This window comes from Ursus arctos, unplaced genomic scaffold (genome assembly GCF_023065955.2).
Source record: "Ursus arctos isolate Adak ecotype North America unplaced genomic scaffold, UrsArc2.0 scaffold_16, whole genome shotgun sequence".
In the NCBI taxonomy this organism is placed as follows: Eukaryota; Metazoa; Chordata; class Mammalia; order Carnivora; family Ursidae; genus Ursus; species Ursus arctos.
This window is the reverse complement of record NW_026622830.1, coordinates 27218850-27244157: the sequence shown is the minus strand read 5'-3', so window position 1 is coordinate 27244157 and position 25308 is coordinate 27218850. Positions and strand designations below refer to the sequence as shown.

Genomic DNA, 25308 nt, shown 5'->3' with positions numbered 1-25308 from the left:
GCTCCTGCTGGCAGGTTTTGCCAGGAGCAGAGGGTTGGGGAAGGACGGGAGGGGACAAGGGCTGTTCGGCGTGGCCTGCAGGGTTCCATTCCTGGCGTTGAAGGGGTGCAGTTTGAAAAGAACAAAGCCTCAACGGGGTAAAAGATGCACAAGTCAGGGCTCCCCTGATGTGGATCTCCCCCCGCCCCCGCGCTCAAAGAGCGTGCCGATCTAGGTAAATTGCAGTCCACTTGAACATCCCAAATGATGGGCTGAGGCCCTTCCAGTCCCTACAGTGATGATAATACAAATATCGGTCCGAGCCATATGGACCGTGACGGCGGGGGCTCCTTTGACTCAAGCCTGTTGAGTGGCTGCATCTGGGACCCTCAGTGCCTATCGGTTTAAAGGCAATGCACTGTATTTGGGGCTAAATCTATTGGAAGATGGAATCCCCGGAATCTCAGGTCTTCTCCAAGCCGGAGAAGCCTGCTTTGCATCCTAATGCGGAAACTCCTTTAGAAAATGTGTATAATGGATCAAGGCAGTCATTACCTTGTCAGTAAATTAAGAAAACTCGAGAGATGCCAAAAACATTTCCCCAAGACTGCAGCTGAGCTCGCCCAGCCGGTGGGGCAGGAAGAGGTTTCGGAAGGAATCAGGGAGAAGCATGGCGCAGGGTGCCGAGAACTTTCTTTGTAGGTTTTTTTGGGGGTAGGTGTGACGTGGTCCCAGGGGACCCTGTGGTCACTGGAACAGGCCTCAGGTGCAGGAACTGCATCTCCTACCCGACATGCTACTAGGGTCCCTCAAACCTTGCTCCCCTAGTGTGTTAGGTATCCACTTTGGAGTTGGTAAAACCTGGCTTCAAATCGAGGCTCTGCCATTTACTGGCTGTGTGACCTTGGGCAGGCTACTCCACCTCTCTGAGTATTGCGCTCTCCATCTGTGAAGTGGGAGCGGTATGAGGTCCGGTCACTAAGATCACTCCTTCCCCACTTCGGTTAGGGCTAACGGGCTTAGGCCTAAACCCTCAGGGCCCACATCCTGCCTGCCTTCTCTCATACCTCTCATCCGCCCCATGAGCACGTCTGGTTCGTTCTACGTTAGGAATCTGCCCCCTGCCCACCCCTCGGCCACAATCACCCGCTCCACATTGCACATTGCTATTCTAGTTTCTCTCCTGTCCACCCTCTGTGCCCAGTTCATCTTCCACTTTGCAGCCAGACAGATTTAATTGGGTCAGGTCATTCCTCTGCTCAGAACCCTCCTATGGCTCCCTCTCACTCTGGGCAAAAGCCAAAATTCTCCCTCCGACCGGAGATGGGTGTACTGTCCAGGCCCCTCACTTGCCCCGGGCACCTTCCAAGTCCCTGAGTCAAGGTTTTATTTGTCATTTTGATTTTTTTAAAAAGGATGGCCCCTTAAATTGCATAAATGCAGGTACCCCTAGACGTGGGTCCATCCCCCACGGTGGCCCATGAAACCCTACACGATCTGGCCCCTGTGCCTCTCTGACCGTATTTCTCACCCCTTGCCTCTTTGCTCATTCCAGCCACACTTGTCTCCTTGCCGTTCCTTAACCCTGCCAGGCACACTCCCACCTCAGGGCCTTTGCACTTGCTGCTCCTTCTACCAGGAAGGCATTTCCCCTTAATATGTGCAAGACCCATCGCTTACCTCCTTAGGGGCTTTATTCAAGTATCACCTTTTCGGTGAGTCTCTGCTGACTGCCTATTTAACCTCAACCTCATTCTCTCTTTTCCTTCCCTACTTTATTTTTCTCCAGAGCACTAATTGCCACTCGGCCGGCTGTGTTTCATACTTACTTATTGTCTGTCTCTCCCACCACCTCCCCCACTGGATTGCAAGCAACATGAGGGTCCAGGGCTAGCACAGTGCTTGACGCCTGGTAGGTGTCCGTGTTGAATGAATGAATGTAACCCAAGTTCCCTCTGCCTGCAGCGCCACAGCGGGCCCTGGGCAGGGTCCTGGAGACCCTGGGGCCCCTCCAGTTCTGCCCGTCTAGGGGTGGGAGATAGTCATGCAGAAGATCCCGTGGCAGGAAGCAGGGACACAGTTTGTCCCTGGGACCTGAAGTTGGAGCTTGGGAACCCATTTGTCTTCCTCTCTCGGGCTCTTGGTACTGCTTTACGGGGGAGAGGTAGAGGGCTTTCTCTGATGGAGAAAGACCCTTGTTGGAGATGGGTTCCAGCTAGTCTTGGGGGGCATTGGCTGGATATTTAGGAGCCTGTGACCTACACCAGCCTGATTCTCTCTTACTCAGGAACCTCGAGTGCCCAGGCCTGGACCTTTGAAACAGTGTCTGTCCTCATCTCTGTTCACTGCCCCCAGGCATCGTATGAGTGGGTCTCCAGGTTGGAACTACCTGCTGTCTGAGATTTCTGCCGTTACTGCTCCCTTCTTTGAGAATAAGCATTACCTTCTCTGGGATTCTCTTTAACGTATCCCCCTCGGTACCTGCACACACATACACCCACACATGTGTGGGAGCACATGCCTGTGCGTACGCACGACTTTCTCTTGTCTGACCTAGCTCAGAAGCCAGGACACACACCCTTCTGAAGCAGCTCCAAGCCAAAGCAACCTCTGGATTATTGAGAACGGATTCTCTTTCTCCAGAAGCCACAGGCCTTGCAGTCCCCAGGATGCTAACCTCATAGCAGCAGTCAAGTATCCCCTGTCCAGGTGATGCTGGTGCCCCTAGCCTTCCTGCTCCCCTGTGGGGTGGAGGGGGAGAGATGTCTGCGGAGTGTTTGCACCTGGCATTTTGGGAGGAGACTGTGTGGTCCTGGCTGGGAACCAGATGAGCCGGGTCCTGTAAGTCACCCCCCCTTCCCTGGGGGCCTATGGGCCAATCATTGTCTCTTTGGTCCTCCAGAATGAAATTGGAAACCTTTCCCCTCTGCCTTGTCTGGGGTGTGAGGAGATCAAGAAACACAAGCAGAGGACATTCCAAAGTTAAGAGCAAGTTACCCCATGTCTGGAGAGCTTTGGAGGGGCAGGAGGAGGGAGGGGGAAGGGAGGCATTATGAAGAAGCCACAGGAGCTGGAGTTCTGTCTATGGGTTCTGTCTGCGAGGAAAGTAGGGTGTGGGTGGCACGGACAGAGTCAAGGAGATGCCCTCCATCTGGGCTTGTTGGTTTCTCTGGGGGAGAATAGACTCCCCTTGGTGTCCCCAACGAGGTACGTTTCAGTGAAGGGAGGGGGAAGCTTGCTGAGACCTTGTCCTGGTTGGAGTGGTAGGGAGCTCCTTGTTAGTGCAGGTATGTTAGATTACTGGTCAGGTGTTGGGTATCTTTAGTGATGGAACATAGTAGAATTGGGGAGGACTTAATCAAGAGACTCCCCCAGCTTCCAACCCCCATTCTTTAAGGGGAACCGATGTCCCAATGGCCAGAACCTGGCCCAAATACCCTCTTCCCCAGATCATTCCTCTTCCTGGGTCGGGTCATCCAGGAGCCAATGAGAAGGCCCAGGATATCCGGATGGTGCTGCAGGGGGCAGGATTACTGCCTTCCTTCTCCCAGGAGGCCTTGCACTTCTGAGCTTTGTCCCCATGCAAATTTCAGAGGTTTGGGGGCAGGGCCCCTCACAGAGCGGGTAGATTGCCTGGATGCTTGATGGGTGTCTAATGTCCCCAAGCCTCTGTTTCCTCATCCATAAAAGGGGCTGCTAATAACAGCACCTTCCCCAGAAAGGCACAGTGAGCAGTAAATGAGATTCCTGTAAAGCACTTAGCCCAGTGCCTGCCACTTCGTAATTGCCAGTACAATTAGCTATTCACATTCATTCATTTGCATCTAACCAGCATTCTTCCCTGGGCAAGGCACTGTGGGGACACACAGCCGCTGCCCCTAAGTTAGTCACAGACTACCTGGGGAAACAAGCCCATGCACATCAGGCTGTGTGTGTGTGTGCGCGCGTGCGCACGTGCACACACGCACAAGTATGCAGAGGAAATATCTGATTGAGTTGGAGTCAGAAAAGGCTTTCCTGGAAGGGATGATGACTAATAGGAATCTTAAATAGGCAGGCAGTGTCTGATATGAGGAGAGTGTCTGACGTGGGGAACAGGAAGGGTATACCGGGCAGGGGAACAGCATGAGCAGAGGCTCAGTGGCATACAAAGTCTGGGGTTTACCGGGGAGGGGGATGTGAGGGGAGGGAGATCTGCAGGTTCTGTGCTGGAGTGTGGCAGTGAGGCGTGCTGAAGGGCAGGCAAGTCATCATGGGGTGACCACAGTCCTCAGCTCACAGAGTTGTTATGAGGACTCTTGAGTTTGCACTGATACAGGGCAGGGCATGGGGCCTGGTACACGGTGAGAGCTCACTGCCGACCATAGGACTGCCTACAGGTGTGTGTGGCAGGAAGACTCTTCTGATGGCAGATGTATTGTAGGGGTGACACTGGCACTGGGGAGACCAGTCCACGGGACTGTGGTCTTCAGCTGCAGTCAGAGGATGTGACCTCAGCCTCCAGGCTCCGTCTCAGCAGCTCGTCCTTCTGCGCCCTTAAGCTGCCAAGGTCGAGCTGCTCACCTGGGCCTAGGGGGAGGTCAGTGAGTGGAAGGATCTTCCAGCAGGGAAGCTGGCCCAGGGGAGTAGGGAGGGCCAGGGAAGAAGGGGCTGCCATGTGGACCTCTTCCCGTGGGGTGGGGCATCTGGGCCAACACTTAATGTCAAGGGCATTCAGAAAAGGCCATGTCCCTCCCTCTCCCAACTCTTCTCCTCCAGTCTCCCCAGCCTCCTCCCCTGTGGCTCTTTACGTCCACATCTTCTTTCACTGAAGCCACTCCTGGGGTCTAGGGGCCCACAGGTGAGTTGTCACTGTTGCTGACTCCCTTTGAGCCCCGGCTCCCCTCCTGAGAGTCCCCACCTTCTCCCATCAAAGATGAAAGCAGAGCCCACATGCCCATGCCTGCAGGGCTCAGCAGGTGACATTCATGAAGGAAGCAGGTAGCAGGATTAAAGGGGCGCTTGCTTCAGCTCTGGCTGGCTGGTGCCCTGTGGTGGGTGGGCTCAGGCTTGTCAGAGCTCCTGATCTGTCAAGAGCGACTGGACATCTGGATGTGGTGGGGAAAAGGATGCTCATAGGGCCATCCCATGGCCTGAGAACTGTGAGGCAAAACCAAGGACATGGGAGTGTCTAATGAGATGCCACCTGCCGGGCCCAGATATCCACCCCCTGCCCCCTGTCCAGGGCTTACTAAGTCACTCAAAGAGATAGGTGTGCCCCCAACAAGTGGACTGGCCTCAGCCTCTTGGCTGGAGGCTGGAGGTGCAAGGCCTGCAGACCACCTGAGTGCTGGCCATCCGAGGATCTTTCTTCATTCATTCTTTCAACAGAGATTTGAGCACCAATTCTCTGCTCGGTTTTGGAGATACAGTACTGAGCAGAGGAAAAACGTAAGGAGAGTACTCTGGAGAGGGCTTGAGATATGTCTTCTGGAACTCCGGCGGTGTTTGTGAACGAGAGGATGAGGTCTGTTTCTGCCCTGGAGAATTTCTGATGTGGGAGGCCAGGGAAGTGGCCTGTGCTGGCTTGAAGGGACAGTGGTGTTGGGGAGGAAGGGCAGTCCTGCCTTCCCTCCTGGTGTTCTGAGGCCCGGAAAGGTAGGCACATGGAGGACCCCGTGGCTGGAGGGGCCCCGAGTGCTGGTGCAGGGAAGGGAGGGGAGGCTGGAGTTGTGGGGGGCACAGGTGGCTAATTCGAGAAGCAGATGGGCTGTGAGCCTCTGGTGGAGACAGAAGCCCCCTTCCTCTCTGAAGGTCCAGGACAAAGCTCTCATCACCCCCCCAAAATTATGCCTGCTGTTTACTGGGGACCCCAGCATCAAAAAACCCACCCAAACCACCCAGTATGAACTAGAGCAAGAGCACCTGCCCCACCCCATCCACGTCATGCCAGTGAAGAGCCACTTTGCTTTTGTTTTCCTTCTCCTCACCCTACCACAGAGGAGCAGCAAAGGTCTAAAAGAGGTCAGGGGAGACCTCTTGCAACTGCAGCTTTAACTGGACTGGACCGAATCTGAGAGTCAGATCGGTTATTGGGCTGCAGGTGTGGAGATAAGAAAGGGGCAGTGACACAGGCCAGCTGGATGAAAGAAAACCCTTCGTGTCTGTCCATTTCATCGAACCAGTTATGCATTACACACGTCAGCCATCCCACTGCTAAGTGAAATAGCGTGTTGTCTCTCTACCAGGTGCTCTTCTAAGCATTTGCCTCTAGTAGCTCACACCTCACAACCACCTTGCACAGTGGGGGTGCTGTTATTACTTCCATTGTACAGATGAGGAAGCTGAGGTTAAGTGACTTGCCCAGGGTCACACAGGCTGGTACTAGCAGAGTCAAGACTCAAATTTAATAATATGCCATCATGCCTCTTATTACATTTAATAATGTGGGCAAGAGCATGTTGGTGGGTGGATCTGGGCTGTGCGCTGCCGCTTTGGGGCCTGTAGTTTCAATGTGTTGGGAAGCTCTGGGGGGGAGAGGCGGAGGGCAGGAGGGGGGAGTACTGAACTGGGCCAGGCCCATGGCCCATTTAGAATCGTGGATTCTCACAGACGGGCAGGATCTTAGAACAGTTGGGTTGACCTTTAACCCCATTTTACTGATGGGGAAAGCCACAGAGGGGCAGGACTTGCCCAGGATCACCATGGCTCAGGCCTCTGCCTGTCCCTCTCTTCTTTATTAGCTTCTCACTTGAATTTATGTCCTGGGAACCAAGAAGCCTACGGGATGAAACTGCACTCCTGTGATTCTAATCTTAAGGAGGGGAGGGCAGGACTGTCTTGAAGGCAGAACACCTAGGTCCAGGTCTCTTTTAGGGATGTCTGCCTGCCTGCCCCAGGGGTGGGCCATCCTGGATTGGAGAGCAGCCGCCACGGTTTGGCCTACACTGGCCCAAAGGCAGCTGTGCAGAAGGTTGGTGCTGACCAGGGTGCTGAACTTGGATGGCACCTTCCTCTAACACTCAGCCTAGCTGAGGGGAGAGGGAGGTGGAAGGGAAGACTTGTTTTTGTCCCTTAGGGATGAACAGGACTGTTTTGGGCAGTTTAGTGGAGCTACAATTTCTGTGGTCTGAGGCCGTGGGAAGGCCACTCAGCTGCTCTGGACCTGCTTTTTCATCTGTTCAATGGGGGAGAGTAGCTCCTATCCTACTAAACTTAGAAGGCAGAGGTGAGCACCCCTTGGGGGACAGGTGACAGAGCCCTGCACAGACCCCAAGCCCATCTCTGGGGCCCGGTGATGGCTCTCAGGGGCTCACCCTCACAGAGGGGCTTCACAGGCCGGTTTCCTCCTCTGAAATGGGGGTTGTGCTGGGTAACTTCAGATGCTCCTAATCTGGGAGCTCTGGGCACTGTGGCTGTAGGTGGAAGTGCTCAGGAGCGTGAGGTAACACATCCCAGACCTGGGAGTCTTAGACCATCCTGGAGGGTATGCTGCATTGTTCCTTTTTCACACAAGTCCTGACTTGATTTTCCAGCTTCAGCAATGGGTTTTGCACACAGATCCATGCTTCTCCCCTGGAGAGGGTGTGGGGATCTGGGTACAGCAGTCCTACAGAAAGAGCACTGGCTCTAGAACCAGGCTGACCCAGGTTCCCATCATGGTTCTACCATCCCTAGAGGGGCAAGCCTAGCACGTCAACCACTGCCACTAACAGTGTTTACCTTGCGGGTGGCTGGAGTATTACGTAACTAGGAAAACCAAGTACACTGTGGGCACCAGATAAATGCTTTTTTCTTGCACTGGAGGGCAGCCTTATCCTGAGCCCTCAGCCTTATCCATCCATATGGTCTCAGTAATAACAACTGGCACCCACTGAGCTCCAACTATCTGTTTATAAGACACAGTATTTGGCAGGACCCTGCACCAATCCCAAAGGTAGAGGTATTGCTGACTTTGCAGATAAGGGTGCACACCAGCAAAGGGAAGTCTGAGAGTCACACCCACACCTGCCCGATTCTCAAACTCCTGCTTGGCTTCAAGCAAGCCAAGCTTACTGGACCTTTTCAAACCCTCTTTTTCTCGTCTAGAGAATGAGGACACTACCTCATTATGGTTGTTATGATTCGAAGATATAACATATGCTATTTTACAAGGGTACATGCATATTTAGAAACATGTATGAAACACATGTGAGGGACCCATGGGGACAAGGGAATGGGTACAGGGGGCAGAACTTGAAAAACAAAACAAGGGAGTTTTTGCATGCATTAGTCATAGTGTGCCATGCACCAAGAAGACGCTGAGTTCTTTGCACCTGATGGCCAGCTGAAAGGAAGCGATACAGATATTACACCACAGCGTCTCAAACTTTAAATATGCACGTGAATCATCTGGGGAACTTGTTAAAATGCAGATTCTCATTTACTAAGTCTGGGATGGAGCCCAGGATTCTGCATTTCTAACAAGTTCCCAGGCAATGCTGCCGGTGCAGCTGGTTTGAGTAGCAAGGATAGAGTCTTCCCTTTCCTTCTCAGTTCTCGAACCTGCCTCATCATATGAATCTGAGGAACTCAAAAAAAAAAAAAAAAAAAAAAGATTTAAAAGCCTGACCCTAGAGATTCGGATCCAGGTGTGGGTTGGGGCCAGGATGTACCGGGTAATTTGAGCAAGCACCACAGGAGACTGCTAGCTCAGGCGGGCTGGGGAAGCGTGGCTGTGGTACTCTTCTGTACCCCGGACCGTGGTGCAGCCAGCCCAGGACACAGAGTAGACAGATGCAAAGAGAAACATGGCCAGCTCTAGAAGGGAAGAAAACAAGGCAAGGAATAGACGATGGGGACGTGAGGGCTGCCAGAGGTAGGATAAGTGGTCTATGGCATGTCACCATAAGATAAAGATTGGGAATCAAACGTTTATTTTCCTTGCAAGCCACTGGATAAACACAGACATTTCAAACCAAGCAAAAGTAGTGCCGTGAACTGCACTAGACCTGGAAAGGTCCTGAGAACTTCCCTACAGACAGAACCCATCCTACAGCACATCCTGACCAGAACCTTCCCAAGCCAAACCCAACCCCTCTGTGGCTTACCAGCCATGGTCACCCCAAGGTGGCTATTACCAAAGTCATGGTCTACTCCCCAGGGGTGACTGGTTCTGGTCTCTGTCTTGCTCAGCCTAGGTCAAATTCTTTTTTTAAAAACAAACAGAAGACAAAACCACAATGAGATACCACTTCGCACCTACTAGGATGGCTATACACAAGAAGACTAGCAAGTACTGGCGTGGAGGTGGAAAAACTAGAACCTTCATACCCTGACGATGGGCATGTAGAGTGGTGCAGCCAGTGTGGAAAAGTCTAGCAGTTCTTCAAAAAGTTACACTGATATGCCACATGATCGAGCAATTCCACTCCTAGGTATATACCCGAGAGAAATGAAAACCTAGGTCTACACGAAAACCTAGGTCTACACGAAAACCTGTACACAAATGTCCACAGCAGCATTATTCACAAGAACCAAAAGTGGAAACAACCCAACAAGCGTCCAGTAACTGCTAAGTGGATAAAGAAAATGTGGTATATATCCACACAATGGACTATTCTTCAGCCATAAAAATCGAATGCAGTCCTGACACCTGTTACAGCATGGATATGAATCCTGAAAACGTGAAGTGGAAGAACCAGATACAGGCCACACATTGTGTGATTCTACTTCTGAGAACTGTCCAGAACAGGCAAATCCTCAGAGAGAAAACAGACCAGCGGCTGCCTGGGGCTGGGAGGGGCCGGGGCGGTGACTGTTAGTAGGTATGGGGGTTTCTTTTGGAGGCGGTGAAAACGTTCAGGAATTCGATGCGGTGATGGATGCACGACACTGTGAATACACGAAAAACCACTGAGTCGCACACTTTAAAAAGAAACAAAACCTTTATGGATATGTAAAGTGTATCTCAATAAAGCTGTTATTAAAAAAAAAAAAAAAGGAACAGGTTATTAAGTGCCGATTTAATTGTTAAGGCTCCCACCTCTCCAGTTCCACAAGACAGATCCTAAACCATTCCCGTTGGCTGCCTGGCGACTGCTCATGGCCGGAAGGAGGGAAGTGGCCCGGACCACAAGCAGCACTGACAGCATGACCCGGAAGTTCCTGAAGGCCCCATTCACTCCCCCTGACACAACTAAGACTTCGTCTATGTTCCTCAGTGTCCTTGATACAAGGAGACCCACGCAAAAAAATGGCTGTCTCTGCAGATGAGAGTCACTGGTTTCTGTTTTCAGAAAACAGAATTATGCATAAGACCATCCTTTTGACCTCTGCTACTAGAAAACCTAAGTGGCAAATTTATTGCTCCAATCATCTTTTCCTCAAATCATGGTTCTAAAAGTGATCTACTTTCCCTGTCTGTCTGATGGTTTCTAGTGTGATGTTTCTTTAAATGCTTACTTTCATAATAAAGGATGCTTGTGTGACCAAAGTGCCCCAAGTCCTTTCCGTAGCAGGTATAATCCAATTCCAAAACAAAAACAGTCCACCCATTTGCAGTCCCCTGAGGAAGAAGACTCTGACTGATGATGGCATTTGTAGCTCTGCCCAATCTCTGAGTCTCTCTCCAGAGCAGAAGCGTCCTCAAGGCTCTGAGATGGCCTCTTACTGAATCAGTGCTTGAGATGGGTTCTGCCAGAAATGCCCGGGACGCCTGCGCATCCTAGCCTCCCCACCCAGGCCCCAGCTTAGTTTACCGCAAACCCGCACTCAGACAGGCAGTCCCAGGCTACAGCATATTAGCAGACACCTCAGGAAGGCTCTGCTAGCCTACCCTCTGCCCTCAGATAAACAGTACGCCCTAATATCAGGGAAGGAACCCACGGAGCTGAGAAGTAAAAGGACCCGCCCGTGGATGAAATGCTAGTTGTGGAGGGAAAGTGACCTAGTGCCTTGGTCTCTTGCCTCTGAGCCTGGTGCTCTATGGTGCTCTTTCCACTTCAGCACAGGGGTTCATCACTGACCACGTCTGTCAGGCCTCGGGCTGAAAAGGATCCGGAGAACACCAGAGGTCTGGCGGGCCTCGACAAAGGACACAGGCTTCTAGAGGCTGGGGCTCCCTGGGGGTGAAAGGCCATCCTGGGTGGTTTTCTGCTTCCCTGGCTCCTCCATCACCCCAGCCACTGGCTTCCAGAGGCTGGGCTCCCTGCTCCTGCCAGAGTTCAGCGCCATACTCAGATGGAGCCCATGCTCCTCTGCTCTTCTTGTCCGGCCCCAAGGGACACAGAACTGCTCTGTAGGTAAGTACCATACAAAGCCTCGAAACTTCATTACTTCCTTTGCCCCCCTTCCTAGAGGTGGCCACACATGGACGCAGATACCAGAATGTTTTAGAGTAGGAAGGGCCCCTCAGATTTCACAGGCAACAAGAAAGCCCTGGAAGGGGAAAGCCCTTAGAGTCAACTCAGTAAGTTAATGGCAGAAATGAGATGAGCCTTCAGGTCTGTTTATTCTTCTGCTTAGAGGCTGCCATTGTCCAGGCACAGACGGACCGGAGGATATGCACGGACAGGCAGAACTGGAGGGTGCTGCCCTTCTCACAATGACGCAGGCTTTCTGCAATGTGCCTGCCCTTGGGAAAGTCATCCTTGTGGCCCTGTGGGGTTTCCAGTCCCTCATTTTCAGCTTTGCAGCCACACTGGGACCCACCTTAGTGATGTCAGGAGCAAGAAAGCAATTTATGAAGGGAAGGGGCCTAAGAAGCGAGAACAGGCCCCGGGTAGGAGAAAAGTCATTTAGCCCCACCAGGATTTAAACTCTAAAGTCTCAGACATGGAAGGAGCTGGGCAGTAAAGAACAGTGGGAGACTGGCAACAGGATTTCTGTATTGACATTTGGTTCTTATAATAACATCCAAAATGCGTTCTGTTCTCACAGCGCTGCAGCTGGGACTGCATCAGGCCGAGGGCAGATGTTGCCGGAGTCTCCCTTGAGAAGCGTGGGGGAGCTGGTGGTGAGAGAGACACACAGATTGCTCTTGGGGACCTATATGCAGCCAGGTGGAAAGCTGCAGCAGGTGCCCTGGCTCTGACAGGGGGTGGGGAGGCAATCCCAGCTGGCCTGCAAACACATGGGCAGAGTCCCTTGCCCCCAGCCCGCAAGAACACAGTTGCTGATGGGGCCAGCGGTGGCAGCTCCAGGACAGTGGAGGGAAGGCTGGGATGCTACATTCTTGAGGCCTTCACAGGTACATGTCATCGAAGCCCGGCGGGGGGAGATGGTCTGGGTTAGGTCTGGAATGGAAAGAGGGGCTGGTGAGTTGGGAGTGATGGAGGGGTCTGGGCACACAGGCAGATGGGCCCTGAGAGCAGAGGGAGCCTGTCTTCCAGAACAATGTGGTACTTTGTGGGGCTGATGAGCCTGCACTCTACAGCCATGGCTTGAATCCCGATTCTCCCACCTTGGAGAAGTTAATTCATCTTTCAGGGCCTTGATTTCTATAGGACGTGAACAGTAATATGCACCCAGGAGTGTTGCTATTAGGGTCCAGAGAGTTCCCAACACAGACTAAACTTCAGTAAGTGTGAGGAGTTCTTCCTCCGAGTGCTCCCTGAAGGGGCCTGGAGGAAGGGAGGCACCGGGAGATAGGGAGCTCCAGGGAGGCATCAGGCCGGGGCCTGGAGGAGGCTCCACTCCCTTGGCAACAGGGGATGGAGCCAGTGGTGCCTCTGTACCTGGAGTCCGACCCCCCGTTCCTGCAACGCTGAGTGGAGCTGCCATTAGGCCCTACTTCTCAGCATGCCTGAGCGACTACCTACCCAGATGGGCTGGTCCCAATGGGTCCAAAGGGGTCAAAGCGTGCTCCTGGGGGCACAGCGCCTGGAGGAAGACGGTTTGGGAGCCCCGAGGATGGGTCAATGAGTGCTCTTGGGAAGCCAGATCTCAGGGGATCCACAATCATGCCACCTCTCCGACACCTGCGGCAAGAAGAAAAGATGGGTGAGCAGGTGTGGCAAGGAGCTGCTGGAGAAGAGGCGAAGGAGGAGAGAATGGACGAAGAATGCCTGGGATAGCTACTCTGGCCAGCCCAAGCACACACAGGTGGATGGCTACCTGAGCCCGCAGGCTCAGGAAGTGGGCAAGAACAAGAACACAAAGTGCACACTATCCCTGGCACACACGGCCTGTCCTTTTAGCTCTCTAGTCTCCCTGAACCCACAAAACAGAGACTCCTGTCATGTCCTACATCCAAGGGGGACAATTTGATCAAGAACAGGCGCCAGAACTTGCCAAGATCAATGCAGAACCATCACAAGGCTCTGCAGGGCACTACTTTAGGTCTACGGACTAGTAGTAGCACTGAGACAATTCATGACGCTGGCTTTCTCGCGGTTTCCTTAGAGGGCCTCAGGGTGATCTCTGACTCCTCCACTGGGGCCAGTGGGGCCAGCGGGTGGCACAGGAGCTGCCTGCCTGGCTTGCTCAGCCCTCCCCAACAGCAGAGCTCTCCGCACCGCTCCAGGCACGACAGAGCGGAACAGTGGCAGGGACTTCGCAGCTGCTAAGCCAAGCGGTCTCCTTCACTCCACAGGAAGAATGACGAAAAGCTCTAAGATTAGAAGATGAGCCGGGGGTTGAAAAGTCACAAGGGTAGGTTGTGTTGCTGCCCCCTCCCCAGCACTACTCACCCAAAGGGGTCCAGGTCCTCTCCCCCGACAGCAAACGGGCCCAGGGGATCACACCTGAAACAAACAAGGGGCAATTATCACAAGTCCCAGAGCAGCCGGGCGCCTGGGTTCCCAGGGGCTTGCCAACGCCCGTGGGGTCACAACTACACTCCCAGGTATGGAGGGGCAGGGGAGACCCCTGCATGAGACCATAACACAAGGGATCCTTCAAAGTGGTCTTTGGGACAGACTAACACTGATAATGTTAACAGAGGCAATACTGAAAAGAGCTGAACACAAAGCAAAAACAAGGAGGATCCCAATACTGTCAAAAATATAATTTTTAACCATGGTATCCTCCAGATAAATTTTATTTATTTTCACTTTTCTCAAGTTCCTAAACTTTGTGTAAAGAACCAAGAACTTGTAGATCAGAAAATATCCAAAAACCAAAACCAGAACACCAAGACTGAGATTTAAAAGCTTCCAGGATGGAGTGAGATGGGTGCCCGCACACAGCTAGAACAGGGCTCCTCAGCCTTTTTCCATGACGGCCTCTGTGTGACACTTCAAGCCCACAGACACCACACATCTGTTTACGCACTGTAGCCCACTGGAGGGCCACAAACCACTGTCACCTCGAAGCCTTTTTCACCCCCCCTCCCCCACCAAGAGCCCATTTTTGCTCTCACTGGGAATGCGCAAGCTAGGAGCATTAAGTGAGGGCTTGCTCGCTGGAGAGCAATTCTATGCTGTCTAACATATATACCATACCATGCATCTTTCAGAAGTCTTAGGTATCCTCATACTCTTTGGCCCAACCATTTCATATCTGAGTATCCATCTCAAAGAACACATCATTCAAATTAAAATATCACCACAGAGACTTTAATCAGGGGAACTGGGGTTGGCCTAAATAGGGACCAGAATGCAATTATGGAGACAATGTTTTAGAGTTTTAAACTGATATGAAAAAATGCTTATGCTCTAGTGTTAACTGTGGGGGAAAAGGGATAGCCTACGAATAGCCTAGGAAATCAATGGTGAGAAATGTGTGTGTGGGCGTGTATGTATAAATAAAACTAGAAAGCAGCACACTGAAAATACAAACAGCGATACTTACTCCTGGAATGATTTTCTTTATACTTTCCTGGGTTTTTTTGATAAAGGATATGGATATAATAAAACAAAAAAGATTTCGAATTTGCAAAGGTATGCTTTGGAGTGTGCCCGGAGTCCTAGCGAGCAATCCGAACCTGGCAGTTCTGAGGTTGGTGGGGGGCAGGGTGTTTCTGCCAGACCTTTGGAGCTAGACAGCAGCTAATATACGCTTACAGGTAAGGAGCCATTAATTAAAGAACTGGGAAAAAAATCCAAAAGGAGGTGTTTCTTCAGTCAGTTCTACCTAATAGGCTTGAAAGGATACTGCCATTTCGGTAGATGTGGCTAGGTTTCCAAGGGAAGGAATTTTTCCTGACCTAGATGACTGCTCCTAAGTCATGGTTCACAGAGCTGATGGTGGAAGTTTCTGGTGACCTCTGTTACCATCCTGCCACCCTGGATACACCAGGTGTGCTGGAGAGCTGCGAGCATCTTACCGACTATCCCCATGACCTGCCCTGCTACAGATCAGCAAACAGAAGGGGCTTCTAGTGGCTGTAAGAGTGCCTGGGAGAACAGAGCTGTATTGCTCCTGAAACACGCAGCCTTCTCGTTCTCTCGCCTGGGCCACAGAGCATGCGTGGGGCAGGGAGAACAATGGAGGCTGGAAAGACGGCTGCTGGGCCCGCCCCAGCCACTGGGTACTTGAAATTGTCCCAACACATCCTTTGACTCAACACTGAACACACCCTCACTGCCACACACGCACACTTCTGTGAACTCCTTAAATACATGCTCAGAACCCACATTAAAATAGTCCCAGTCCAGAATGTGCTGAATGATTAAAAGAAAGGTAATTTTTGTATATGGTCTCTGAAATCAGTCCCTACTATTTCATCTGGTAATCAACCGAAGGAGAGTGTCACACACTAATGCTGTGCCTGGCTGGGCCCACGGGACCGTATGTCCCAGCTCCGACAGGGGCCCCTCTAGGGAATTTGAGGGTGATCCTGACCACAATTTCCTCCTTCTATGCTCCCCTCTCCTCTTCGATAAAAACAACACCCACTCCTCACTTTAGGTCAGGTTGTGCTACCGAACAAGGTTTGGCGCCAGTCTTACGGGAAAAAACCCCCTTGGTTTTCAGAGCTCTTTTGGTATCAGAATTGCACATAAAAGATTGTGGGCCCATAAAAGTAAAAATTCTCCTTCTCATCCGTTCCCCAGCCTCCCAGGTCTTCTGTAGATGACTAAGATAGCAGTTTCTTGTATGTCCTTCCAAAGATACTTGGCATACAGAGAGCAAATATGTATCTCTCCTACTTTTTTAATAGATGGATGTGCTGAGCTCCTTACATACGTCATCTTATTTCCTCTTTGCAGCAGCCCTATGAGTACATATGATTTTTATTCTTATTTCACAGAATATTCTGTAAATGTTTTAAGAATATTGATCTACTTCTTCCTGGTGTCCATGATTTCTGAAACTGACATTCAAGTTCGTATGCTTCCGTAAGTCATTGTTTTTCCCTAGCTGCTTTCACGATTTCTTCTTGATTTTTAGATTTCAGCAGTTTAATGACATGTCCATGCATGGACTTCCTTGGGTTTGTCCTATTTAGGGTTTGCTGAGCTTTTTGAATTTAGGTTTACGTCTTTTGCCAAATCTGGGAAGTTTTCAGGCATTATTTTCTTCAAATAATTTTTCTGTACTGTATTCTTTCTCTTCTCCTGAGACTCTGATCATCCCAATGTTAGACCTTTTATAATTCAGCCCACAAATCCTTGAAACCTCATTTTTATTTTTTTAATTTTTATTTATTTACATTTTTTTAAGATTTATTTATTTATTTATTTGACAGAGACAGCCAGCGAGAGAGGGAACACAAGCAGGGGGACTGGGAGAGGAAGAAGCAGGCTCCTAGTGGAGAAGCCTGACGTGGGGCTCGATCCCAGAACGCTGGGATCACGCCCTGAGCCGAAGGCAGACGCTTAACGACTGCACCACCCAGGCGCCCCTGAAACCTCATTTTTAAATCTTTTTTTTTTCCCTCTGTGTTCAGACAGGATAATTTCTAGTGCTCTTATCTTCAAGTTCACTCTTTCTTCTATTATTTAACCATTCTAATGATACTCATTCATTTAATGAGGTTATTCTGATTTTATTTTTCAATTCTAAAATTTCCATTTGGCTCTTCTTTATATCTTCTTATTTCCTTGCTGAGACTTATTATTCCATTCATTTCAAGACTTTTTGCCCTCACTTCTTAGAGCATTTTTGTAATAGCTTCTTTCTATCTTTGCCAGATAATTCCAACATCTGTGTCATCTTGGTGCTGACATCTGTTGTCTTTTTGTGGGTTGACGTTTTCTTGGTTCTCTGCATGCCCAGTAATTTAGGATTGTATCCTGCAAAGTCTGAACATTTGTTATGAGGCTCTGGAGGAATCCTGCTATTTTTGTTTTAGCAGGCAATCAACATAGCTGGGTTCAGGATCCAAATTCTGGTTTCAGTGTCAGTTCTGTTTTCAAAGACTTCTGCAGTGCTCGACAGTTCTGTACCATGTTCTGTGCTGCCCTGTCTGAAGCACCTAGGCAGCTCTATTCTAACTGTAATGTGCAGAAGGATCGGTGCGGGGATCTTGCTAAAGTGCAGGCTTTAATACAGAAGACCAAGAATGGGACTTGAGATTCTGCATTTTTCACAAACTCTCAAGTGACCTGATTTTGCTAGTCTGGGGAACACAAATGGCTAGGCCTATCAGGGTCCAAGTTCAGCTGGGAAATTTGGGTCTGGGATTATTTACTTTGTTCTGCTAAGTGTGGAGACCTAGGACTGGGGACATGGAGATGCTGAGAAGTGTAGACAAAAGTGTGTATACACGTTCACGTGGAGCACCAGGTCCAGGGCTCCAAGTAAGCGGGACACTAACCCTTTCCTTTCCCCACCCTGAGGATACCCTGTGAGTTCAAGGGTGAACTAGGAATGGAGAATGGCTGGGAAGTATTGCATTTAAATAGGCTAGGTGAACAAAGATTTTTAAAAGAAAAAAAAGAAAAAGATATGCATAAATTATACTAACAAATTATAAGAAAAATGTCACCATAATTGAACACAATGATTCTTTTTGCTATTCTTTTCTAGTCTTTCATAAACATGTTTTTATAAAATTATAATCTTAGATCCCACTGTTTTCCTCCACATATGTCCTGTATTTCCCAAGTTGTCTGTCTTTGCTATTGACATTTTTAATGACCAAGTAATAACCACTCAAGTGATGCAAATTTTTAACACTTAATCTTCTACTGTAGGTACTGGTCTTGCTTCTGATCTGTGTAACTATAAATAATGGTAATTAAGAACTTCTGTGCACACGTTTTTTTCCTGTCAGAAATCAGTAACTGTTATCCTCTGTCTGTCCCACACTGTGTGATGGGGCAAATCTGTTTCTCTGGTCAAAGATGGTTGTGTTCAGGAGCCTCAACTGCGGCTGACCTAGACGATACAGGAGGAGAGATCTGGGTCCTGCAAGCTGATGTGACTCAGATAAGATCTGACACTGAGCTATGCAGTAATGGGTAAGACTCTTAAGAACCTTAGGGGAGGGAAGATGTATGTTGCATTTGGGAGGCCAGAGGGTACACTGTGCTCGGTAACATTTCTCGAAATGGCCCCTCTCGGTATTGCACACTGTCTAATCCCAAGAACGTGTATATGTGATGAGAAATCACTCTTGTGATTGTTTTATGTAATATGGCACAGCTGACTTCAAAAAGGGGAGACGATCTGAATGGGCTCATCTCACATGAGCCCTTAAAAAAGTAGAAAACTTTCTCTAGCTGGCAGCAGGAGAGAAGGTGGAAGGGGAGAGTCAAAAGCGTGAGAAGGGCTTGACACGCTATTGCTGGCTTTGAAGACGGAGGAGGCCACGTGAGGAGAGATGTCGGAAGCCTTCAGGAGCTGAGAGAGAGGCCCTCAGCCAACAGCCAATGAGGAACGGGGACCTCAAGTCATACAAAAACAAGGAAGTGAATTTGGGTTCAGTTAGTTTACAGATGTTATGGGGATGATGCTTTTCTAAACAATTTGAAAGAAAAAGGAGACTAATTCCAGCAATATGGCAAGGATACGGAAACATCAAAATATCGCGGGAATGCCACGTGGCACAACTGTTTAGGAGGGCAACTGGGGAACATGAAAATCTTTAAAAACAGGCTTAGTCCTTAATGGAGAAATTCTACTTTCAGTAATGTATGCTAAGGAAATAATCAGAGATGTGCTCTAAGTTTGCACGTTTGTTCACTGAGGTGTTAGCTGTGGCAGCCCCAAATGAGAAATGACTTTGGCTAAAAAACGCCATGCACATCATCCTTGATTTGTCTTCCCCTCGTTAAGCCAACCCATCTGCAAGTCCTGTCAGGTACACTCCCAGATACACCCGAGCTCGTCTGCCTGGTCTGCCATTTACTGCCCACCACTGTTTCTTGCCTGCCTGCCTGTATCGGCTCCTGACCTGGTCTTCCTGTTTCTACTCGTGTCCCTTTATGATCCATTCTCTACAAAGGAGCCAGAGAGATTCAAAAATAAAATGTAAACAGGATGATGTCCCTCCTTTGTTAAACACACCCAAGAGTTCCCACTGCTTCTGATCTTGCCCCCAGAGCTCTGCATGCCCTGGCCCGTGCTGACCCCTACAGTGTCATCACCATCTCTCTACCCCACCAGTTTACTGAGCTCCAACCACACTACTGTCTCTTTGTTCTCGGAACAATCCAACACAAGTCTGTTTCTTTCTAAATGATTGCTGATATGTGTGTTACAAAGAGGAAATAGTAAGGGCTGAATCCTGCTCCAATGTTTATGAGCTGTGTTGGTCTGGGTAAGTTAACTAACCTCTCTGTGCCTCAGTTTTCTTTTCCATAACATGGAGATAACAACAGCACCTATCTCATTCTTGTTATGAGGAGTAAGATTATGATTTCCATTTAAGGTACCTGCTTGCTTGGCACATAGTAAGGGCTTACTAAATATTAATAGTTGTCAGAACCTAACTGCGATTCCTCAAAAGAAAAGTCAGTAGTTCAAGGGGTCCCAACGAGACTTCTTTCTACCCCAAATGTTCTGAGGTTCCCACCACTTGGGATGAAATCTAGCTCCTTAGCCCTCGTGATGTGCTCCTTATATTCCCCTATTCCTTCCACGTGCCAGTACAGGTGAAATATAATTCCCCCATTCCCTCCCTTGCCCACCCAACACACACACGAGATGATTTCACAGCCTCATTTACACCCACTGTCCTCTCAGCCACACATGCCAATTACTCCCAATACCACAGAATTTTTATCTGTCCTTAAAATTTAGCCCATCAGGCATTATTTTTGTGAAACCTTTCCTTCTATCTTGTACCCCTCAATCCTTCAGAATAATCACCCTTCTCTGTGCTTTAGGAGACTTCAGAAATACGTCATTGTTTTTAAAAGCCTTATGATCCGTAATGAACAGGGCCATCAGCCTGGATCGACTGTGAACTCCTTGCAGGCTGGGTCCATACCTCATCATGTATTCCCAGTGCCCAGTACAGTGCTTGACATACAAGCAACACTTAAACAGACCTATTTGGGAATAAGAAATTGTGAGAAGTGTAGAAGCAAAGGTTTTAGAGTTAGACCCAAGTCCAAATTCTGGCTTCACCATCTAACAGCTGTGTGATTTGGGGCAGGTCCTGAAATCTCTAGGCCCTAGCTTTCTCTCCTGCAAGCGACAACACTATGTACTTCTCAAGGCTGTTTTAAGTATCAAATGAGAACGTTTACAAAAGTGTAACACCCGGTATATAACAGAGTTCAATAAGTGGTATCCAATATTCTATTATTATATCACAACTTCTGCTTTACACTGGTTATGATCAAGTTACTTACTATACACAAACCTCAGTTTCCTTACTTGTAAAATGGGGAGAGCCCTTATCATTCTCATGGGGTTGAGAGGATTTAATAAGAACATACAGATGAATGCTTAGCTTGTTGCTGGGAATACTTGACACTCCATAAGCAGAGGCTGTCTAATTATTATTGAACTAACTTTGCCATCCATGGGAAAAACCAAAGAGATCAAGTTTATTTGGCTCTAAGAGGAAAAGCAATGCTGGCAAATTTTAAGAACAGGGTATAATAACTTCATGAGTAGTGAAAAATGAAAATTTAATTATTTTAAGGTGGCATAGGTAGAGGGTAATTCTTTTCAAAATATGGTGCTGGATCAACTGGATATCAATATAGTAAAATCTCAACCTATCTTGTACCACATATAAAGATTAATTTCAAATGGATTGTAGATCTAAATATAAAAGATAAAACAACAAAGCTTGTAGAAGAAAATATATGAGAAATTCTCCATGACCTTAGGGTAGAGCAAAGATTTCTCAACAGATCAAAACAACACCAAACATAAAGGGAAAGCACTGATAAGCTAGATTACATAAAAATTAAGAACATTTTAGGGGCGCCTGGGTGGCACAGCGGTTGAGCGTCTGCTTTCGGCTCAGGGCGTGATCCCGGCATTATAGGATCGGGCCCCACATCAGGCTCCTCTGCTGTGAGCCTGCTTCTTCCTCTCCCACTCCCCCTGCTTGTGTTCCCTCTCTCGTTGGCTGTCTCTCTGTCAAATAAATAAATAAAATCTTTAAAAAAAAATTAAGAACATTTTAATTTAAAAAAACACCACTGACAGAGTGAAAAGGCAAACTATAGAGAGAAAATATTTGTAATACATTTATCTGACAAAGGACCTAAATCCAGAGTATATACACAATGCCTACAAATCATAAAAAGACAACGAAAGAGAAAAATGGGCAAGAGATTTGAAAGACTCTTCAACAAAAGGGGGTATCTAAAAGGGCTTGTAAACATTTTTTAAAAAGAAAAAGAAAGGATGCAAAATGTCCTCCACAGAATCCTGAGGGTCCCTGAAACTCTTCCGTTGCAGGGGGTCCATGAGATCAAAGCTATTTCATCTTACAAGCTATGTGCTTTTTTCACTGTGCTGAATTTGCACTGATGGTACAAAACCAGTGGTGAGCAAAACACCTGAAGCCTTGGCAAGAATCCCAGCAGTGGCCCTGAACTAGCCGCCAGTGTGCCCTCCCTCGCCAGCCACCCGCTACGTGCATCTAGTGTCACTTTAGAATGTCCTCGATGAAGCAGTAAAAAATTACCAAGTGTTTGAAAACTGCCATCTTTGATTCTACCTCTTTTTAGTATTCTGTGTGACGAAACGGGAAACTGACACAAAGCACTTCTGCTGCATACAATGGTACTTATCAATATTTTTGCAGTTAAGTTGCTAGCTGAACTGGCCATCTTTTCATGGAAAGCCATTTTTACTTGAAAGAACGACTGACAGACAAACCACGGCTATTCAGACCTGGGCTACATAGTAGACGTTTTCTCAAAACAATGTGAGCCTGTTACTACAAGGAAAGCAACGGACATTGTTGCCAATGATAAAATTGAAGCTTTCAAGTGAAAATTAGCAATCCGGAAATTTGTATTTAAATTTGATGGCTTCCCAGTACTGATGGCGATGAGACTGGTGATATTAATAAATGTGACTGATATTGGATAATAAAATGAGTCAGCATTTAGCAGACCTGCATAACTCAGTGAACCAGTGTTTCCCAAATGATCAATATACCTTCTTCCAATATCATACATGGGTAAGAGATCCACTCAAAGGACATGACAGACCAGTGGATTTAATTTTTATTTCTTAAGATTTTATTTATTTATTTACTTATAGTATGAGCGAGCAGGGGGAGGGGCAAAGGGAGAAAGAGAATCTCCAGCCAACTCCGCACTGAGCACAGAGCCTGACGTGGGGCTCGATCCCATGATGCTGAGCTCATGACCTGAGCCGAAATCCAGAGTCAGACGCCCAACTGCCTGAGCCATGCAGGTGCCCCTGAAAACATTATTAAACCACTCTTCTCTTCTATCTAATAGCCTATCTTGGTAAAACTTCAACAGAAGTCATTCTTCTCGCAGAATTTTTGTGTTTGGGGAAAAAATACATATTTTTGTAAAAATTTCTTATTTGTGTTAACATGTAATGGGTTTATTATTAAGTGAATGAATAAACGTGTATTTTTAAAATTTTAGCTGTTAATTTCTAATATGGTAAATATTGATAAGAACCCAAACAAGAGCTCTTTTTTTTAGAAAAAGATTTTATTTCTTTGAAAGAGAGAGCAAGCAAGTGAGCAAGAGAGAGCATGAACAGGGGGGAGGGGTATAGGGAGTGGGAGAAGCAGACTCCTCACTGAGCAGGGAGCCCGACGTGGGACTTGATCCCAAGACCCCAGGATCATGACCTGAGCCAAAGGCAGCTGCTTAACCGACTGAGCCACTCAGGTGCCCTAAGAACTCTTTAATAATTCAAAATTTAATAATTCTTCCTCAATAATTCAGAATTCAAGAGGGTTTCTGAGACCAAAAATGTTGAGATCTGCCAGCATGGAAAATATAACTCAATGAAGCAAAAGAAAAAAACTATATACAGATGCATATAGCTTTACTATCTAAAATGAACAATTGAACATGCTTAAAATACCCCATGGAGGTCAGGCAAACTGTAGCATATCGGCAAAATAAAATATCAGATACTAAAAAAGATATATTTAATACTTTAGAAAACATTATGAAATTTTAAAAAGAAAATACAAAACACAAAATATTGGAAACATTAAAAATACATAAAGACAGACTGATTGGGACTGAAAATGAATTTTGAATGACAAGAGCTCTATATCTAAGGATTTATTTTTAGTGAATCCAGTTACACATAGGAAAAACTTGTTTTTCAAAACGGCGAATAGGATTTGGGGCATACGATCTGACTGAGGACAGATGGAGCAAAGGGAAATGGGTTAGAATTGTAAGACAACAACAACAAAAGTTAGGCAGAGATTTAAAAAAAAAACCCTTTCCTGGGGCGCCTGGGTGGTGCAGTGGTTAAGCGTCTGCCTTCCGCTCAGGGCGTGATCCTGGAATTCCGGGATCGAGCCCCACGTCAGGCTCCTCTCCTGAGAGCCTGCTTCTTCCTCTCCCACTCCCCCTGCTTGTGTTCCCTCTCTTGCTGGCTGTCTCTCTCTGTCAAAATAAATAAATAAAATCTTAAAAAAAAAAAAAAAAAAAAAAACCCTTTCCTTACAGATGGGCTGTTTTCAGTAATTCTTCCCTAGAGATCTCAGGAGTAGGACAGACCTACTTTTCCACCATCAATTCTGCATCACAATGGAATGTTCTCCCCACATGTACTCCTGGCCTAGAAGCAACCGGCACCAGACCCAGTATCCTTTGACAAATTCTGGGTACACATCGCCACACACTTCGGGAAGCAAATCCTTCTGCACGACGACGGACACCCTACGTGTTTGCTTTTGGAGGTTCCCAGGGGTGGGCTACACAAGACGGGGGTGTGGAAGGCGAGCGGTGAGACGCGGGACCGTGTCCTACGGGAAGGAGGCAGAGGCCACTTTTTCCCACTCAGAGTACAAGCCGGGGCTGTTCCGTGACGGGCTAATTAACACCCTGCAGCAGCCAGATGGGCCAGCTCCCGTGCAGCTCTTTCCCTCCTTCCTGCCCTAAGGCCCCACCCCCAAATCCCGCACTTGAGGAAAAAACAAAAAGGTGAAAGTGTTGAGTGCTGGTTGCCCGGCAACTTGGTGGTGGTGGGGGGCTCTAATAAAGGCATCGGTGTCGTTACAGACATCTGTGCTGACAGAGGAAGGGGGCTGGCGAGGAGTGGGGGCGGAGGGGGGTGAGAGGCTGACAAAAAGCCTCCCAAGCATTCCGCCTCTTCTCCAACCATCTCATGTAGCTCAGTGTCCTAGTCCTGGGAGACAGACTGGCTTGAGAAAGACCTAATGGAGGGAGGGCAAGGGGATGGATTCTTCTCCACACTCCGTGTGCACTCGCTATATTGAATTCGTACACAAACTGATTATTACATGAACTAGAACTGAACGGTGCGGTGGGGAAAGCATAAGCAGAGTCAGACCCCCGTAAGGGCAGACTGGGCCCAGTCTTCACCCTCCCAGTTAGGTAAGGCTGGGAAGTTACGCTACATCCTTATCCACCATCTCCTCCTGTGTAAAGCAGGGGTGCTACTCATCTTCTCACAGGCCTGTCTGGGAGATGAGCAACCGTGAGTGAAAGCACCTGGTTTGGCGGTCAACATGGCCAACAGCCAAGAAGTGGCAGTTACTCCTCTCCTTGAAACAATGTTCCTACGGGGCTGGGCCTAAATGCAGTCACCCAACCCCGCCCAGGTCCATACTCTCACACCTAAGTGGTTCCACTGCATCAAATCCTTTTCTGGGGGAAGAGGCTAGGTCTTTAAAAACGTAAAACAAGGTTCTGTCTTTGGGAGGACCCTCCACTCATTACACCTTCAGTCTGGTTTTGATCTCGACCTGCTACCCGAATGGGATGCACTGAGTATTTACCAAAGCTTTACTATATTCTGAGCAATGAACTCCGCACGCGACATCCATTACATATCAATTCGAAGAGACCTCTGAGACAGGCATAATAATTCCCA

The 25308-nt window shown here is 48.4% G+C and overlaps 1 protein-coding gene across 1 annotated transcript in view; it reads right to left on the bottom strand.

Moving 5' to 3' along the window:
• Positions 1 to 9865: 9865 nt before the first annotated feature.
• PSMF1 (proteasome inhibitor subunit 1) overlaps positions 9866 to 25308 on the bottom strand; it is a 41898-nt gene continuing 26455 nt past the window's right edge. Inside the window, exons 6-8 of the mRNA XM_026503193.4 lie at positions 13629 to 13682; positions 12759 to 12917; positions 9866 to 12233 (exon numbers count right to left, since the gene is read on the bottom strand). Of these exons, the coding sequence (XP_026358978.1) occupies positions 12182 to 12233; positions 12759 to 12917; positions 13629 to 13682 (265 nt within the window). The 3' untranslated portion in view covers positions 9866 to 12181. The remainder of the gene's footprint in view (positions 12234 to 12758; positions 12918 to 13628; positions 13683 to 25308) is intronic.